At 37.9% G+C, this 18,888-nt stretch overlaps 1 protein-coding gene across 1 annotated transcript in view; it reads left to right on the forward strand.

The window, feature by feature from the left end:
• ABCC1 (ATP binding cassette subfamily C member 1 (ABCC1 blood group)) overlaps window positions 1-18,445 on the forward strand; it is a 152,179-nt gene extending 133,734 nt beyond the window's left edge. The window contains exons 25-31 of the mRNA XM_074196489.1: window positions 915-1,041; window positions 3,415-3,516; window positions 7,215-7,361; window positions 7,857-8,015; window positions 9,839-10,005; window positions 13,749-13,943; window positions 14,718-18,445. Of these exons, the coding sequence (XP_074052590.1) occupies window positions 915-1,041; window positions 3,415-3,516; window positions 7,215-7,361; window positions 7,857-8,015; window positions 9,839-10,005; window positions 13,749-13,943; window positions 14,718-14,826 (1,006 nt within the window). The 3' untranslated portion in view covers window positions 14,827-18,445. The remainder of the gene's footprint in view (window positions 1-914; window positions 1,042-3,414; window positions 3,517-7,214; window positions 7,362-7,856; window positions 8,016-9,838; window positions 10,006-13,748; window positions 13,944-14,717) is intronic.
• Window positions 18,446-18,888: the final 443 nt, after the last annotated feature.

Genomic DNA, 18,888 nt, shown 5'->3' on the forward strand with positions numbered 1-18,888 from the left:
GCAATACTACTACTAAGATCAAAGGAAGAGGAAAGGGACTCGTGCTAAAGTATTTGTAACAGTTCTTTTTATAGTTACAAAAAGCCTAGAAACTAAAGGATGCCCATCTGTTAGGGAATACCTAAACAAATTATAAGTTATGAATATAATTGTGCTGTAAGAAATGACAAGATAGACAAAGTTAGAGGAAGCTGCTGAGATCTTTTTGAACTGTGCAAAATAAAAAGGAACAGAACTAAGAAAACAGTTGTTACAATGACATCATTATAAAGAAAAACAACTTTAAAAGACTTTACAATACAATAACAAACCAACATTTTAGGGGATGAAAGATGAAGCCTCCTACTCATTTTTGTATGTGGCCAATAAGGACTATCATATCTGTTATGAGTATAACACGTTTTTCCTTTTTTAATTGTTCAAAAGGAGGAGAAGTGGAGAGAGAAAATAATAAATGCTTTTTAAAAATTATCACTTTTGGAGCATCTAGGTGGTGCAGTGGATAGAGCACTGGCCCTGGAGTCAGGAGTACCTAAGTTCAAATCCGGCCTCAGACACTTAATAATAATTACCTAGCTGTGTGACCTTGGGCAAGCCTCTTAACCCCATTGCCTTGCAAAAAACCTAAAAAATTAAAAAATTAGCACTTTCAGGGGACAAACTGTTATTATCTGGAAAATTCACCTCATTTCCTCATGATATTGGTCAAGTCAAAACTTTTGTCTTAGTTATTTCTTCATAAACTTTCTTGTCTTGTTTTTAAATCAATCTGTTTCAGATTAAGAAACTTGGAAGAGTCTTTCAGGAGTAAAGGATGTTTTTTGGAGTCCTCAGGATTATTCCCACCTGGTGAATTTGCCTGGTGGATCTTGGAGCCCAAAGCTCACTTGTGTGTATATTGTATGTCTCTGCAGGTGGCTGGCTGTACGACTCGAGTGTGTGGGAAATTGCATAGTACTCTTTGCAGCTTTGTTTTCTGTCATCTCCCGGCACAACCTCAGCCCTGGGTTGGTGGGCCTCTCAATCTCTTACTCCTTGCAGGTAAGAGGAAGAAAATCTTCTGATAATTGAAATTATTTTTAAAAGAGGGTGGTAGAAGGTAGAAGGGAATAAGATTGTGAATTCTTGCATGCCAGTTTTGAATCCATTATGATCTAGGAAAAGGAAAAGTCTGGGAATGAATTGTGGGACAGAATAAAGAAGAATTAAATGGATAGAGTGCCAGGCCTGGCATCAGGAACACTCACTTCCCTGAGTTCAAATCCAGGATCAGATATTTAGTATATCTGTTTGTGTGACCCCAGACAAGTCACTTAATCCTGTTTGCCTCAGTTTTCTCATCTGTAAAATAAGTTGGAGAAGGAAATTGGAAAACTATTCCAGTATCTGCCAAGAAAACCCCAAATGGGGTCACAAAGAGTCAGATATGACTGAAAAATGACTGAACAACAACAGTAATTACTTCTTTGATCCTTTAATGAGAAAATGTCTTTCCTGCCTTTGATGTTGGTGCCCAGAAGCACAGGAGATAGTTTGGAAATGTGGAAATTACCTATAATCCCGGAAGCCTAGAATCTGAGAACTGAAAGGAAATTTTTTTTTGGAGATACTTTGATCTCAAGCAAGGTGAAGGTTTGGGAGAGTTGACAGGTTGTTCCTCTTTAATAAATAGTCTGAAACCCTTGTCTTGTGTTTATCTGATATTGTTCTGAAGTTCATGGGCACCTTTTGCGCAGGTCTACTTTTGGATTCGGGCTTTGGATCTTTGCTGCTATTTCCAACATATGAGAGTCTGTTTGGAATTTGTCCATTCACCCAGTCATAGTTGCTTATTTCACTTTGTTTTTTACTCCATGATTATTTCCCAATGTATTTTCCCTTCCTTCTCCTCCCTTCCCAAGCCCTTCATTAAAAAAAAAAAAAGTTAAGCATAACTTTCACAAACAACTGAGTCATGACAATTTATGCAACATTATACCCTCTGACTCCCCAGGAAGAGTGGAGTGCAGATAAGACTTTGCTAGCAAAGTCCCTGGACATTATTTCCTCTGTTGCCATAGTACCTTATCTTCAGATGAAACTGCATCTTATTTGCCTTCTTTTCCCCAGTGAACTCACCTGGAAGTAGAAAAGGCTGGAGGTAGTATTTACATTCATTCACACTTGATCAGATTACCTGATACAATAGGATTGGGAGGTTTATGTGTTGAAAGATTAATTGCTAAGTGAGTTCTAAGCCAAATTATCCCAGATGTACTAAATCTGTAGTTAGCATAAGCAAAAGTGTGTGGCAACCTTAGATATGTAATCCAGTGCCTTTATTTTCCAAGTGAGGAAAGTGAGGTCCAGAACAGTGAATACTACCAGGTAATTAACTGCAGTAATCTGGGTATCTCCTGTCTTTGTCTAGTGATCTTCTTGCTTCTCCATAATTATTTTTGGTGGGTTGTAGGGGTAGAATTCCTTCTAAGGTAATAGAGTGGCACCAACTGCCCCTTAAAGGGAGAGAGGATTTAAAGCTTAGCCTCATTAGAATCAGAATTCAGTTGTCCTGTCTGAATGAAGTAGTGGAAAGGGACTTGGACTTGGGAGTCAAGAGAGGGATTCTAGAGCTGACTCTGCCTCAAATCCTGTGTGTGACCTTGAGCAATAATTGGTTTAAGAACAGAATTCTGCTAAGGGTAAAATGGGGATAATGAAGGACTTTTTCATCTGTTCTCAGTTGTTTTTAAAAAATATTTTGACAACTATTTCATTATAGTTGGTTTCTTTTTTAATCCTGAGTTTTCTGTGTAATGCTTTACATTACATTTACGTTACATTACATCATTCTGGACAGAGATCCTAGACTTCACCAGAATATCAAAGGGGTTTATAATACGGAATATTTGTAGAATATTTTTAAAATGTAAAGCATAATATAGCTGCACCAGATTATTGTTTTGTGGTTTTGGTTTTTTTGTTGTTGTTGTTTTTTATTTTGTAAGGCAATGGGGTTAAGTGACTTGTCCAAGGTCACAAAGCTAGGTAATTATTAAGTATCTGGTGTTGGATTTGCATTCAAGTCCTTCTGAGTCCAGGGCTGGTGCTCTATCTACTTTACCACCTAGCTGACCCCTACAGATTATTGTTGAAGACTCTCAGATATGCCTGAATTTGAGAATTTTTTGTCATTTTCCTATCACTATCTGATCTCATGTCTTAAGCCAGTAGAGCATCCCAGAGGGTTTGGCAAGACACTGAAAGTAGAAGTGCTTTGATCTCAATCTTTAAGAGGTGCCATGGGCTACATTTCATTACAATCCATGGGGATTTTTCAGAATTGCTTTTCTTAGGTATTTGGGAAGAGAAGTGTTGGTGGGCAGAGTAGATGAGGACCTTTCGCTGAGATGAATTTGAATTTGGCTTTTGTAGATCACCTCATACTTGAACTGGCTGGTACGAATGTCCTCGGAGATGGAAACAAATATCGTTGCTGTGGAGAGGCTCAAAGAATATTCAGAAACACAGAAGGAGGTAAGTATTTTTGCTTGGGAAAGGTGCTTGATTTTTATCTTGATTCATCTTGTTTAAGGTCAGATAGGAGTCTGTTCTGTTAGTAATTTATATTCCTTGACTTAAGCCCTAAGACTCTTAAGTAATGCCCAACAGACATAGAAGATGAACCAGGGTTATTGGCTGAATTAGAAGGACCACTTTCCACTTAGAACCCCAACAGTTTGCTCTTTAATTTTCTGAAATGTTTAAAAATGTTCAGCTTTTTTGAATTGAGCAAAATTCTTATTCCTAATGGATTCATCCAATAGAATGGCATGAGCATCCTCTATTGGAAATATGGGGAATTGCACCTGTAGTTTCTGCCTTATCATTGACTGACCTCTTGTTACTGGCATATTATCCATGTTTTAGGATCCTGAGATTCAAAATGTTGAATTGCCTCTAGGAAAACTTAATTCTTGGCTTTATTTTCATGAATTATTCAATTAATAAAACATAACTTCATAGGCTATCAAAAAAGATTTTGAAATGACTTCTTGGTTTAGTTGGACTCTCTCATCCCTCTTTTGAAAACTGGCTGTTTTGTTATGGTTTTCTGTCTATGGTGTTGGATTTCTTTCACTATTCTTTGCTCTGCTTTATTTCTTCTTAGACAATGCAATATTGATACCAGTCCTTACAAATAGCTCTATTTAGTTTTCTTTTGAGACCTACTCTTGGGAGCTCACTGAATATCAGTGAAGCATTTTCATGTTTCTGGGCATGTAATGAACATGAGAAACATTTGTGTCTCATGTCTGCCTCAGTGGGACATACATTATAGAAGAGCTTCTATTAAAATCACTCTAATTATTACCCACAGTTCCCTCAGTCAATTCTTAATAGGAGGCATGATCCATACCATCCTAATCACCTTCTTTGACCTATTTCCAGCTTATCAGTATCTTCAGGTACTCAGAATGGAAATTAAATATTCTAGGTGTGTTCTGACAAGTTCATAGTATGTCTAGTCTGGAACATTACAAATATAACCAAAGATTGCATTAGTTTTTGTATTGTTGGGTTTTTTTTATTACTGTATCAGACTCATATTGTAACTCATATTGACCTTTGGATTCTGCTAAAATCCCTCTATCTCCTCCTTCCTTTTTTTCCAACCAATGATTGACTAGCTGAAGCTCTACCATCTTGTGATTGATGAATTTGATTTTTGGAGCCTAAATGTAACACTTTGGACAAGACACTAAACTCTTTTAGATCTAATTTTCGTATCTGTAAAATGAGGGGGTTAAATTAATCAGCTAATAAGGTCTCTTCCAGTATTAAATTGTGATCTTTTGTAAGTTAGTCAAGAAATAATATAGAAGAAAATTTAAGAAATACAAAGATGTTAAATACTTTTCCAAATAGATTTAGTTTTTGTTGGCTATCATTTTACCAAATTCTGGTACAATAACTGTAGGCAGCTAGGTGGTGTAATGAGCAATTGTGCTGAATCTGGAGTCATGAAGTCATGAGGTCAAATCCAGCCTCAGACACTAGCTATATGTTCCTGGGCCAGTCACTTAATCTATTTGCCTTAATCCCCTGGGAAAAAAATAGCCACTCTAGGACCTTTGTCAAGAAAACCCCATTATTAGTCCAGAGGTTCACAAAGAGTTGAACACAACTAAGCAACTAAATAGCAACAAATACCTGAGAGGTTCTCTCCTATGAGAAAAAAAGCCTACTTGTTTTTAATTTAGATATTGTTCTAAAACTCAGTTATTTGGTTTTCCAGCTCATAGCACATTTATTGTTGTTCAGTCATTTTAGTCCTGTCTGACTCTTTTATGACCCCATTAGGTTGCTTAGCAAAGATACTTGGAGTGGTTTGCCATTTCCTTCTCCAGCTCATTTTACAGGCAAGGAAACTGAGGCAGGCAATCTATCCACTGTCACACCTAGCTGCCAATGTAATGCTATAAGAAAAACTCTTAAGGAGGAATAAGGACTTTGAAAGTATAGAAACCTGGGGGTGGTGGTGAAGGGAGGCTTTATTGAAAGGATTGAACAGTCCTAAATCCTTCAAGAGTCCCTGAAGATAACCTTATATTCCAGTTCAGCAAAATACAGTAATTGATGTTCAGAGCTATTGATTATCCAAATTATCCAGAATGGATAAGTTCTCTATATGTGCCTTTAAAGGACAAGAAAACCTATAATATGACAGAAAAATCTCCAGTAATCAAAACAAAAAACAAACATAGAGTTTAAATGGCAATATTTTATTGCCTTGAAAATTCATTTACAAGGATTTTAAATATATGAGGTCTTACTTATAAGTGCCAAGTTGAGTTGTCCCTGATTTTTTCTTTTCTTAGGACCCAGAAATTTCCTGGGCTGCTTTTGTTTAGTAGCAACATCATGTTGTGCTTGCCCTTGTTCAGTGTAATTCAAGGAGGATTAATTGAGTGTCTACTGTGGTCAAGACAGAGTAAAAGCATCAATTTCCCACTCCCCCCCCCCCCAGCTCTATTAATGAGCCTTTAATAGAGAGGCTTCTTTCACCATTAGAGCAAAAACATCTTTTGTTTTCCTTTCCTACTTTCTCAAAGTGTCCACCCCCCCCCAAAAAAAAGCACCTAACAATCCAGCATTTTAGAGTTGTATGATATAATGATAACAGTGCTAAACTTGGAGTCATGTGATCTGACATCAGCTACCAGCTCTGCCACTTGCTGCTTGCATGGCTGAGGATGTTATGACCTTTGAGGTCTCTTCTACTTCCAGATCCTATGACTTTAATACTGTGATTGTATCTTTAAGGGCTCTTCCATATCTGAGTTTTTATGAATAGAAGCTTTATCCATGGTATCCTCCAGGGCAGAGGTATCCCTCTTGCTGTCAGTCAGTAAAAAAGTAATTGAGGGGGCAGCTGGGTGGTGCAATGGATAGAGCACTAGCCCTGGAGTCAGGAGTACCTGAGTTCAAATCCAACCTCAGATACTTCATAATTAACCTAACTGTGTGACCTTGGGCAAGCCACTTAACCCCATTTGCCTTGCAAAAACTTTTAAAAAAAAGTAATTGAGAAATATCTAACAAAACAAAAATAGCTTACAACATAGATAATGTTAATTTGTGATTTTTTTAAGTCAGTATGTGACCTGCAGAAATCCTTTCTACTTGTGTTTGATAGCCCTGTTCTAGAAAGTGGTGTTGGTGTCACTCCATGGGAAAGAAGCAGGTTGAATGGAATATTTTAAAGTAATCCATTGATTTGAAAGCTTCTCTTGTAGAGATGGGAATGTGAAACTTTTGGGTGACTTTGGGCAGCAGCCTTCATATTCTCAAAAAGTTTCTTGGAAATGTATGCTACCTAGGTCCAGGAAAGGGATATGGCTCACCATGGATATCCAAGGAATCTAGCTTCATTCAGGTTTCAACTTAAGTCATCTCTTATATAAGACCTTTGTTGATGCTTCCAAATTGTTAGTGCTCTTCCCTCAACCCCTTAAAATTACCTTGCATTTACTTTATACACCTTTGTATCTACCTATCTGTGTATGTGTTACGTTCCTCTAGTGGATTGTAAGTTCCTCAAGGGCAGGGATTGTTTCTCTCTTAACCCCTTAGTCCCTAGCAGGATTTCAAGAACAGAGTAAGCACTTAATAAATACCTGTTGAATTAGATTAATTTCTGTCCTAATCATCTTCCCTGATTGTGATTTCAGGCTCCATGGTGTATTGAAGAAACAGCCCCTCCCAGCAACTGGCCACAGGAGGGCCAAGTGGAATTCCGAGACTTCAGTCTACGTTATCGGGAGGACTTAGACTTAGTTCTGAAACACATCAATGTTACTATTGAAGGTGGGGAGAAGGTAGGTTCCTGACTCCACTTGAACCTTGAGCTTCCTCTTTCTGACCTGTGTGAACAGTTTTTCTCTAGCCTTTAAGCTGTCTCTTCAACACACATATGGGTGAAATCCTAAAAATGACAGCTAAAAGGCCACCAGACTGGGCAAATAGAACCAGCTAAAAATCACTATTCTCTCAGACAAGTTCAGCTCTTCCAGGGACTCAGCTTTAACCTAGGAAAATAAAGATAGTACCATTCTTATTCTAGATAGTGTTTTAAAAATCAGGTTACAAAATGTTAAACATTTCTGGAAGAAGAGAGTGAATACCTTGAAGCTGTCTCTGGAAAGCTTTGAAAGGGAAAGGGGACACTATTGTTGGGAATGTAATATTAGACTGATCACTGAAATGGTTGTCAGTGAATACATTGGGAACAGTAGTAGGGGAGAATATATAGAGTTATTCATGAATGGCACCAGTAAAATTGACATTCAGGCAACTCCATTTGGTTTTAACAGGTTGGGATTGTAGGTCGGACTGGAGCAGGCAAGTCATCACTCACCCTCGGCTTATTTCGTATCAATGAGTCTGAGGAAGGAGAGATCATCATTGATGGTATTAATATTGCCAAGATTGGACTGCATCATCTTAGATTCAAGATCACCATTATCCCTCAGGTACAGGGGAGGGAAGAATACAATTCCTGAGTAGTTTATGTTGCTGAAGGTTGACTTTTAAAATTATTATTTTTTTTACTTTAATACCTAAGCTGAGTTGATCATACAGAGTTCAAAATTGTAGTGGTCATTCATTCTGTATCATCCTTGTCATGTTTTTAGACAGTAATGTTGGATTTTTCATTGTTTACATGTATTTATATAAAATTTTTCTCAGATAAATTTTATTTTTGCATATTTAATTAGATGTTCTAAGAATGAAGTCTTTATAATCATCTGTTTTCAAGTTAGAAGTCTCCACTCTATTTCATATAGCACTTCATAAATTGTTGTTTGCATTGTCTTAAGATTATAAATATAATTTCATTTCTATAATTTAAATTTCATCTAAAACTCATTATGCCACTGAAGTTCCCATTGGCCAAAGATAGCACAGTCTGTCTTGATTAAGACAATTTGTCTGGAATTGGAGGGGGTTATGTAGGAGAGTAGTGACAACTCCTCTCAAATTCAAGGCCAAATTGCAGAGGATCTTAAAAGTCATCTTTAAAAATATTTATTTCTTCTTATATGAACTACAAACCTCTTTTGAGGTATTGGGTACTTCCTCTATCTAAGGAAGGGTTTATTTTTTAAAGGAGCTGTATTATATCATTGGCTGGGTGATCCTGAGCCCCAGCCAGGTCAAAATTCAGAAACAGTTGTCAGCTTTGGTCTCAAAGTAAATTCTTAAGTTTATTGTTTATCTTAGCACCATAGGTTAACCTCCTGCAGATATAAGAGTGGGTGGGGCCTCAGTTGTAGCCAGTGATACCTAAGAAAGAAAGAAATTATTTGATCCCTTTTGGGTAGGAAGTCAAGTGGCACATTTAAACATTGTTTGAGGGCAGGAAGAAAGATGAATGTTAGGGATAGGTGGCATTTTCTGCCCTGGCATTCCTTAGCAGGAACCATAGAGGAAATTTATTTGCTCTTTGACTTTCTGTTTAAATATTTGCCATGGTATAATAATAGAAAGAGCCCCCAGGCTTAGAAGCATAGTCTCTGGGTTTGAGTTGTGACTCTGCCACTTGCACTTTGTGGGACCCTGGCATGCCTCTTCCCTCAGCAATAGGAACTTGTAGAAAAATCACTGCATGGGTTATAAAACTTGTTTCTTATTTCTATTTGCCTCAGTTTCTTTGTTTCTAAAATGGGGTAATAGTACTTGCTCTACTTACCTCCCCAGATTGTTGTGAGGAAAGTATTTTGTAAACTGTGAAGTGCTTGAGAGATGAGAACTATTATTACTCTCCATGGCATTATTCCTGAGTACCATAAATGGGCTGGTTCAGATGTGGAATGTGAATTTGTGCAATTTTTTGTGACCTACATCACTCCTTCCTTATACATCCAGTTCAGACTTTGAAAATTCTGGAACTCTTAGTACTCTGATGGTAAAGAACAGTTTCTGATCTGTCCTTTCACTATATGTTATTAATTTGGAAGCTAAGACAAGTTATTTTTGGATGTATATCATTTTGGTTTTCCTCATGAGTAGGGCTAATTTTTACATAGATGGTAAGAAATGTAAAAAGTTTCTTGTTCTCTAGACCCTTGAGTTCAAATTCCACCTCTGACAATTACTACATGAGTACATCTAGGAAATTATTTAAACATCATGGACCTCAGTTTCCTTACATGGAAAATTAAATCTGCCATGTCTAAAATGGACATGAAGCCCCAAAGGAATAATAAAGGCCCTTCCCTGGGCCTATCGTTCAGCTACTCTAGCTTCTTTTTTACCTTAAATCATGGTACATTCCAAACTTTCCTCTGAATAGGATCCAGTCTTGTTTTCCGGCTCCCTGCGCATGAACCTGGATCCATTTGACCAGTATTCAGATGAGGAAATCTGGAAGTCTTTGGAACTGGCTCACTTGAAGAACTTTGTGTTAGCTCTTCCTGCTAAGCTGAATCATGAGTGTACAGAAGGAGGAGAGAACCTGAGGTAGGGTCAAACTAAAAACAAACAAAAATACCAAACCAACCAACCCATCACCACATTTTAAAAATTCTTAATTTCAAAATTATTAACAAAAAAGAAAATATAAGCATACAAAATAATCTTACATAAAATGTTATAGTAATATAGTAATCATATGTAAAGCATTTATTAGTTAACAAAGTAGAACCAAATAAATTAACCACGTAAAAAATTATGCTTGTTTGGAAAGGGGGATGGACAAGTTTGATAAAGAGGGATCTTCTTTACTTCTGAGTTCTGATGTACTTTGGCTTGATTTAGATTAATGATCAGAGCAATTTGACTATCTAGAGATTGAATCCTGGCATTGGTTTTAGGATATGATTGTGTTAGACTCATTGCAGGAAGACTGGTATCAATCAAAGGAAATATGGAACTAAAGTCATCTTAGCATTGTAAAGAGATTGTGTTAGCTCAGGGTAGAGGAAGTGGGCTTTTCCTGTGTACTGTCATTGCCACTCTTGCTCATGTGTTTCAGGACAGAAACAAAATGGTGACTATGCACAGAAACCCAGAATACCTGGACCCATTGTTCTTCCACTTTGACAAAAAAAAATAAGCTCTGAATAACTTGTTTTGCATGAAAGGGTTTTTTTTTTAATTGTATTATGACTTTGGAGGTTTTTTTAATACCAGTTATTACCTAATTTACTGCCCTTTCTCCTCCCTTGATCCTCCCTTGTTCCAAAGAAAAATATTTCAGCAGACACATTGGTAACCTTCTTCACCTGTGGTTTCTATTTCTTCTGAGAAGAGGGAAGTGTATTTTATCATCTATTCTTCAGGGCCAAGATTGGTCATTCTAGCATAGAACATCAGAAAACAGATTGATACCAAGAATCCCAGAAAGGATGGAATACTTACTTTATAATGTTGCTAATAAAAACCCATAAGTAGAAATACAATTCTAGTCCTTGTAAGTTTGCTAGACAAATTGTTCAGAGAAGGACAAGCCCAGAGGCACTATGAAAAGAAAGAAAGTCATCTTGGCATTTTAATCTTTGCTGATTGTTTCTCACAGCCTCATTTAACTTCTCCAAGCTTGCTCTATTCTTCCTTTCTGTTGGTTAGTTAGTTGGTTGGTTGGTTCTAGTTCTTCATTATTGAAGAAGACCAAAATGAGAAGACTATGTCAAAGTCAAGTTACAATGTGTCTGACTGTGACTAATCAGACCACTATGAACTTGGAATGCTCTATCACAGATCAGGTACCAAGTTAGTGCATTTGAACACCTGGGGTAGGTTCTCTAAACCTGTGCATCACGAGTTTCTTTTGAGCCGCTTCAATTTTGCCTTGCTCATAGAGCATAGCACCATCTTTGATGAAGACAGGCCATTCTAGGCACTTCTGTACCAGTGTCTCCCATGCTGTACAATCAATACCAAAGTTCTTAAGAGAACTTTCAGAATGTTCCTATATTACTTCTTTTGACCTTCCTGTGAGAGCTTGCCCTTTGTGAGTTCTCTATCATATAGTCTTTTTGGCAAGTACATTTGGCATTTGAACAACATGGACAGCCTGTTGTAGTTGTGCTCTCTATAGTAATGTTTGAATGCTTTGAAAGACTTTGAAAGCCCTTGTAGGATTCCACCAGTAGGCATTCATCCCAGAGGGTCAAAAGTATGTATGGCAGTACTTTTTTATGATAACAAAGAATTGTAAACAGAGTAAGTTTCTGACAGTTGGGGAATAGTTGAACATGTTGTGTATATGAACATAAAAGAATGGCATTGTGTTGTAATAAACAATGAGGAATTAAGACTTGAAAAGACTTTTATGAATTATTGTAAAATAAGCAGAATTAGAACAATTATTATAGTAAAGGAGTGGATTAATAGTATTGAAAGAACTTAGGTTGATAAAGTGAGCAATTATGAGTGCTGATGGGGAACCATGTCTGCCTCCTCTTAGCAGAAGCGCAATGTACTGAACTCTAAGTGCAAAAGGAAGCATTTTTTGTCAGGTTTGGCCAACAATGTTGTTGATTTATATCAAAGATCAGGATTCTGTTGGAATGGAGGTAAAGAAAAATTGAGAAAATATAAAGTATCAATAAAACATGGAATGCAGAAGTTTTTAGGATCACACAAATGCAGCCTAGATGAGGAGATATCTCTCTTTTTATTACTAGTTCTATCATGTCAAAGGACATATACTATATTTCTACATTAATTGCTAAAATTGAAACATCTTTTTCGTTAATTAAGCAATTAGTAATAAGCCCCCACTTTAGTCTGTTAAATAAAAGAAATTATGTACTAACACACGTGTGTGTGTGTGTGTGTGTGTGTGTGTGTGTGTGATCAAAGCTAATCTTCTAGGCTTAAGTAAACATTTTCTACACTAAGGGTAGCTAGGTCAGTGGTAGACCACTGGACCTGGAGTCTAGAGGCACCTAAGTTATAATAGTATTGAAACTGGAGTCAGAAAGATGCAGCTCCCTAAGTTTAAATTTGACCTCAGACACATACTAGTTGTAAGGCTCTGAGCAAGTCTCTTTAAACCCTGTTTACCTCAGCTTCCTCATCTGTAAAATGAGCTGGAAAAGGAAATGGTCTACTCCATTATCTCTACCAAGAAAACCCCAAATGGGGTCATGAAGAATCAGATATAACTGAAAAATGACTGAACAATAATATTGACTATACTATTTTTTAAAATTAGTTTTATAATAAGCAAAAAGTGCCACTTCTCATCTCTTTAACTGCTGGCCTTTTCTCTGTTCTGAAAACAGTCCCTGAAAACAGTTCGGCTCTCTTAAAGAAAAAGCTTTTCCCGGGTCTTTTTAAGAATTTTCTTTTTACTGTGTCCTCACAAGATAAGATACTAAGTTTTTCAGAAAGTTCTTTTCATTCTTTTTTTCCTCTATCTCTTTCTTTCTCCAATCAAGGTATGTTATACAATTGATTTGCAGCTTCTGAAAATTCTCTTTTCTCTCAGAAACACAGTGTAATGTACCAGAACTGATCAGTTCAGAATGTTCCCTCAGGTTTGAGATTGGAATGAAATGAGACACCCAATATAGTTAACCAATTAGCAGAAGGAGGTTATCATTGTAGGGGAAAGGACCCTCAGAGTAGGGAAATGATATTTGTTGGAAAGACAATCAATTCTGTACAGTTTTCCTAATTTGGTCATCTTGTGTTGGTTCTGCTATAAGTCTGTCAGAGCAAAACCTCAAAGGCTAGTTGAATTAGCTCCTCATGACTTTTTGTACTCAGGCCACCAGGAAGGCTTGTCAGTAGATTGAGCATAAGTACTCCTGAGTTTAAATCTTGAAGACAGTTTCAAGCCTTTTAAGGAAAAGCACTAGCCCATCCCATATGTGTGGTGGCTCTGGTAGATGAATACTCCTAACACCATATATACATAATACTTTACAGTAAAGTATCTGTATTCTCTGTTGGAAAGGTTATTGAAGCTTTACATTATATTAAAGTGTACCTGGCCTATAATGAGTTTTTAGTAATTGTATATTGATTAAAAGAAAATGTTATAAAAATCTCATTGAAGGTGAGTTAAGCATAAGGAAATACCAGGGTTCATTCTCTCAGAAGATTCCCTTTGCTGGAATAAATGAGAAAGGGTATATTTTTGTTTTCTCAATGCATAAAAGTCTATCTTAGTTAGTATGTATGTTGGGGGGTTGTTGTTTTCTAATTTCACCTTCCCTTTTCTTTTCTTTCTCCTTCCCTGTGGGGTATAGTGTCGGGCAGCGACAGCTTGTGTGTTTGGCACGGGCTTTGCTGAGGAAAACCAAGATCTTGGTATTGGATGAAGCTACCGCTGCAGTAGACTTGGAAACAGATAACCTCATTCAGTCCACAATCCGAACAGAGTTTGAGGAATGTACTGTCCTTACCATAGCTCACCGGCTCAACACAATCCTGGACTACACAAGGTAAAGTCTATTTTTTTTTTTCCTCTAGGCATCTGTTCTGTTGTGGGGTTGGTTTTTCCCTCTGGGCTTCTAAAGAATGACCAGGAGAAGTTAATGACTTCGTTTGAATGTTGGTTTTCAGGAGCTAGTGACCATATCAGAAAGTCTGCCTCAGATCTCTTCAATATCTGAAATCCTAAGTTTTTGACTCTTCTGGGAAGATTCTTTGCTTTTTTTATCTTTGCTTGGTCATTATAGTCTTTCCTCTCAGTTGGTGGCTTGTGACTAGAGTGGGCCTGGAGTTAGGAAGACCTGAGTCCAGTTCTGGCTTCAGACATACTAGCTCTGTGACCCTGAGCAAGACATTTAATCTCTGATTGCCTTATTTTTTTTTCAGCTGTAAAATGGGGATCATAAAGCACCTCTCAGGGTTGTTGTGAGATATATTTTTAAACATCCTGTATATTTTTGTCTTTTTGTTTTCTTTTTTATTTCTTGTGTTTTTGTAAGGCAGTCAAAGTTCAGTAACTTGCCCAAGTTCACACAGCTAGGAGGTGTGAAGTATCTGAAACTGGAATTGAATCCAGGTCCTTCTGACTCCAGGGTGGTGCCTTATCCACTGAGCCACATAGCTACCCCCATGAGATGATATTTGTACTAGAGGCATGATGCTTGGGACATCATAGGTGTTTTATAAATGCTTATTTACTTTCAGATGACACCATCATGAGGTAGACATCTCCCAAATCCATAGATCTGATGGATCTCTTTTTTTTTTTTTTACCTCCAACTCAGGGTGATTGTCCTGGATAAAGGAGAAATGGTGGAGTGTGATTCACCTTCCGCCCTTTTGCAGAAGAAAGGCATTTTCTACAACATGGCTAAAGACGCAGGGTTGGTGTAAGGGCTGAGATTTTCTTCTCCGGGCAGAAACAAACTAAATTGGTGTGCATTAGACACCAAGAAGATCCAGCAAGCCTACTATAATTCCTTCTCCTCAAACCAAAAGCAACAACAGCCACCTCACTCTATCTCTACCTGACATCTGTGATCAACGAGAGGCTGCATCTTCCTTCTTGCTTCCCTCCGTTCAGACTTAGCTACATCCTGACATACATAAATGCTTCACCCCCTGGTCTCCGGCTTCCAGCATTCCCCCATTCATCCCTATGCATACATAGGCCCCATGGAGTGCAATCTCCCACATTTTTCACCACTCTTCAGAAGACTTCTTCCGTACGCTGGTCTTCAGAAGTTGGTTGCACATAGTTAGCTAGCTCGTGACCAAATGCAATAGACTGCCTCAAATATTTTCAAAATCTGAAGTCCTAAGTTTCTGACTTTTTCAAGAAGATTACTTGCTTCTCTATCCTCACCTATATTATTGATTTTATTTCCTCCATGCTAAATTTTTCTGGTTTGCAGTTTTTGTGAGGCTTTTAATTACTGTATTTGATTATACTGTACTAACCATGTTGCAGTGCCCTACAGAATAGCTGACAGTTTCCCCGGAATTGAGTTTCTTTCTTAACCTTCCTTGTCCCTAGGACTTGCTTCACTGTCTACTCTCATGCAATTATACTTCAGAAATTGTACTCATGAAAACACCTTCTGAAGTGCACTGGACTTCTTCCAGAGCTAGAGGCATCCAAAGTGACCCAATCATCTTACTGTCCATCCAAGAAACTTGGCAGAAATTTTTTGACTTTTCAGTGCTAAAAGAGTGCAAACCTATCCAGAGCTCTGAAATTTTTATTGCTGACTTTTCTGCCTCGAGGAACTCGTTTTTTTTCCTTTCCCTACCTCTTTTGTTTTTAAAATAGGTATAATACTCTAAAATAGTCATAATAATACTTGCTCAAAAATGTGCAAGGACAAGTTTATGGTTTTGAAATACACAGGGAGAAGACTGTGGATATCCCAAAGATTCTTACTTCTTAAGAATAAGAACCCAGGTGATACTTGTAAAGCTTTGTTTTAAATTCTGAATTCCTGACTCTCAATTCTGGATTCTTGTCCAGACCCACCTACAACTTCTTCAGGGAGAACAACCATCTCAGACTTGTGCCCTCTTGCTAAGAAATATTTGACAGTGCTTAATTCCCAGGAGGCAGCTGCATTTGGCCATCCTGTTTGTTCCTGGGAGGAATGGGGGGAAACTTGGCTCTTCAGTGTAAATTTTCTCAGAAAGAGATTACTATAATATCCAAAAGCAAAGAGAGCTTCCTTCCACACAGAGATGGAGACTTTGAATTATGTTGCTGACCCCCAAACCAGAGAAATGTCTTCTCTAAGATGGGGAAAAAAAATATTTATTTTTTGTAAGTTATATAATTCCTTAAAGTTAAATAAGCCAAGTTTTTTCTTGGGAATCTTTTTGTAATGAATACACTGGAAACTTGAAAAGTTGTAAATAATTTTCAGTAAAAAATTTTCTGTTTTTTTTGTTTGGAAATGTTTCCATATTTTAAAAGCACCAGCAATAATCATATACCTATGCATAAATCATGTTAAGGTGCTATACACCTTAAATCGATTCACCTAAAACAGGAACTGTCAAGAGTAGGATACTGGGAGAAAGTAGGGAATGGGCAAAGTATTTGGAAGATAAGGAAAAGGCAGCAGATGGTCTGGCCTTTGGGGTGTGAAACTTTGATGATTTGAATAGTCATTGTGGACTCTCCCTGGCCTTGAGCCAGGAGAAATCTCAGGATCTAGGTGAGAGTTGAATCAGCATCATGATGATGAGACAGTGTATCAATAACTTCTAGTTCCCAATGGAAATAGGCAGAAGGAAAGTTATACGTGTTCACTTGTCTAGATAAATTTAGTTCCTAGCACATAGTAGGTGCTCAATGTTTGTTAACTAACTACAAGAGCTCTTAAATGCTACAGCAGCTAGATGGCATAGTAGATAGAATGTTGGACTTGGAATCAGGAAGACCTGAGTTCAAATACTGTCTCATATACCAATTATATGACCCTGGGCAAGTCATTTAACTTCTGTCTGCCAATGCTAACCTTAAAATCAGAGAAGTGTTTTTAAGATGGGAAAAACATTTTATTTTTGAGACATGAAGTTGGAGCAAGGGATGCCCAAGGTGTGCAAGAGAAAGACTAGGTGCCATGGTAACATTTTGAGCTTTCTGGGTTTTACATGTTCATTTTTTTAGTAAGCAAGTATTCTTTTACTGAAACTGCTATGTATCCAACTATATTGGACACTGTGGAGGAAATGTTAAATATCACAACCTGTTACCGAACAACTAACAATGTGAGGACAAACTTTATACATATGAAGAGTAAAATGATACAAGTTGACAATAAGGAATAAATCACTAGGTAGCATACAGCAAGCTCCAAGCAAGTGAGACAAACTACTTTTCTCAATTTTAACTTAGGTTTTCTTTATGCTGACAGGAGGAAAACCACTAATCCTGCAGGAAATTCTGTTCTGTTCATAGAGTTCCATTGACTTCTTTCCCTTAGTTTGAATTCGTTAGCACTACTGTGCTGAGTTGCCCAAATCTGGAGCCTGACCCTACACATGTCTGGCCTGATGCTGCTTCTTAGCAGCTTCAGTCAAAAATTTTGTCTGAGAAAACTCTTGGCATCTTCTAAGTGACTACTGAGAAGTTAATTGCTTTCTTTTTATCTCCCTATTCTTAGCAAACAGTTTGTATGTATCTCAAGGAATGATAAGGCTATATTGGTTTTTTTGGGTTGTTTTTTTTTTTGCAAGGCAAATGGGGTTAAGTGGCTTGCCCAAGGCCACAGAGCTAGGTAATTATTAAGTGTCTGAGACCAGATTTGAACCCAGGTGCTCCTGACTCCAGGGCCGGTGCTTTATCCACTGCGCCACCTAGCTGTCCCCATAAAGGGTATATTGTTAAACTCCAATACCTATTTTTCAAAATGACAGTAGTCACTTGAATGGGTAGGAGTGAGAGGTATCAGCGTCTTGTAATTCTCACAAACTCTAGGCAGAGTAAACAAAATGACCTGGGAGGCCTAGAACACAGATCCTTCTTCTCCTCTGCCATCTCCCCCTTACCCCAGGGAAACCCATTTCTTTTTTTAATTTTTTTCTTTTTTTTGTTTCATATTTATTTTTGCACAAATGATGTTTTTTATACATTAATAAAATATTCTTGTTTAAGAGTAAACATAATACCTCCTCCCCAAAAAAATATAGACCTTCATGAGCAATAAAGGAAAGAAAAAAATTAAAATTAAAAAATAATAACAATAGGAGCAGCCAGGTGGCACAGTGGACGGAGCACCAGCCTTGGAGCCAGGAGCACCCAAGCTCAAATCTGGCCCCAGATCCCAACAATCACCCAGCTGTGTGACCCTGGGCAAGCTACCCCAACCCTTTTTCCCTGCAAAAACCAAAAAAACCTAAAATAAAATAATAATAATAGTAGGGGCGGCTAGGTGGTACAGCAGACAGAGCACTGGCCCTGGAGCCAGGAGCACCCAGGTCCAAATCCAGCCAGACACCCAACAATCACCTAGCTGTGCAGCCCCAGACAAGCTACCCAACCCCATTTGCCCTGCAACCCCCCCCCCCCCAAATAATAATAATAATAAATGTGCTTTGGTCTGTGTTCGAACACCTCCAGCTCTGTCGCGGGTGGATCACATTCTTTATAAGTCCAACATAAAAGCTACTTGCATATTTTTCAACTGTTGCCATTGCTGATCGCAACTTCCTCCATTCGTACTTCCCCGCTACCATACCCTATATTTTCTCTCCTCTCCTTTCACTCTGTCCCTCTTCTTGGATGTGCTGTACAGTGGCTCAGTAGACAGATCACCATCTGTCCAAGAGGCCCCATGCCCACATACCACCCCTAAGGCCCAGCAATCACTTGGTCCTGTGGTCCTGGACAGGCCATCCATTCCCAGCCCCTTGCAAGAAGTAAAAAAGAAAATGTGTCATATCTGACCACTCTCCCTCATG

Source organism: Macrotis lagotis, chromosome 8 (genome assembly GCF_037893015.1).
Source record: "Macrotis lagotis isolate mMagLag1 chromosome 8, bilby.v1.9.chrom.fasta, whole genome shotgun sequence".
NCBI classification, from domain to species: Eukaryota; Metazoa; Chordata; class Mammalia; order Peramelemorphia; family Peramelidae; genus Macrotis; species Macrotis lagotis.